An 813-nucleotide genomic window follows, 5' to 3' on the forward strand; every position below is an offset into this window, starting at 1 on the left:
GAGCTTCTACTACAGTTAACATTCTGAGGACTGAGGATTAAAAGCACATCAAAATGTGCTTCACAGCCAACACTGATACCCAAGGACAGACAATACAAAGTATCCACACTTTAACCAGCCAGACGAACATTTACATTGATCACAATGGGGAGATGCATCCAGTGCTTTTGAGGGAACACTGATATAGACATGGTGACATAACAAGACAAAAGATGTGGAAGATGATCTTGCTATTAAACTTCTTACCTGTTGTTGATGGATTAGCTGTATACTGGACAACAGCAAGTTCTCTTTTTAATCTTTTTAATCTTCGTCTGAAAGAAAGAGAAGGAATATGATTTATATAATGCATATTATGATGTGCATGAATGCTCCACTACTAGGAAACACTGCATGACCAATACAATCTGCTCCAAATGCATCACACTATCTGTTATGCATAATTTTGAGATAATACTATAAAAGTTAAAATCATGAACCCATTAAATTTTTAACATACTACAAATAAATACATACAATAAAATAACCAAATCTAGAACAGTGGACTTAAATGAAAACCCAAGTCTGTGTACACTTTCTACTATCTACCTGTAGTAAATTATGATTGCAATGACAATTGTGATGAGAATTACTGAGACGACGCCAACAATAAGTCCAGCATTATTTGATCCGCTTGTTGTAGTTGGGAGGAAAGGAACATCACTTGTTTTGATGGGACTTGTAATTGGGATATCACACATGTCACCTGTGGTCAAAAGAAATTCAAATTCAAATAATACAAGTCTGGTTACCTAGTAAGCTCATATAGCAAGA

General features: G+C 35.2%; 1 protein-coding gene across 2 annotated transcripts in view; it reads right to left on the minus strand.

The window, feature by feature from the left end:
- Positions 1 to 813, minus strand: part of LOC119593775 (protein draper-like) — a gene marked incomplete at its 3' end in the record, with an annotated part of 60,455 nt that overhangs the window by 8,560 nt on the left and 51,082 nt on the right. For both annotated transcript variants that reach the window (XM_037942796.1, XM_037942797.1), the window contains 2 exon segments: positions 247 to 314; positions 589 to 745. In XM_037942796.1, the coding sequence (XP_037798724.1) occupies positions 247 to 314; positions 589 to 745 (225 nt within the window).

Source organism: Penaeus monodon, chromosome 32, assembly GCF_015228065.2.
Source record: "Penaeus monodon isolate SGIC_2016 chromosome 32, NSTDA_Pmon_1, whole genome shotgun sequence".
In the NCBI taxonomy this organism is placed as follows: domain Eukaryota; kingdom Metazoa; phylum Arthropoda; class Malacostraca; order Decapoda; family Penaeidae; genus Penaeus; species Penaeus monodon.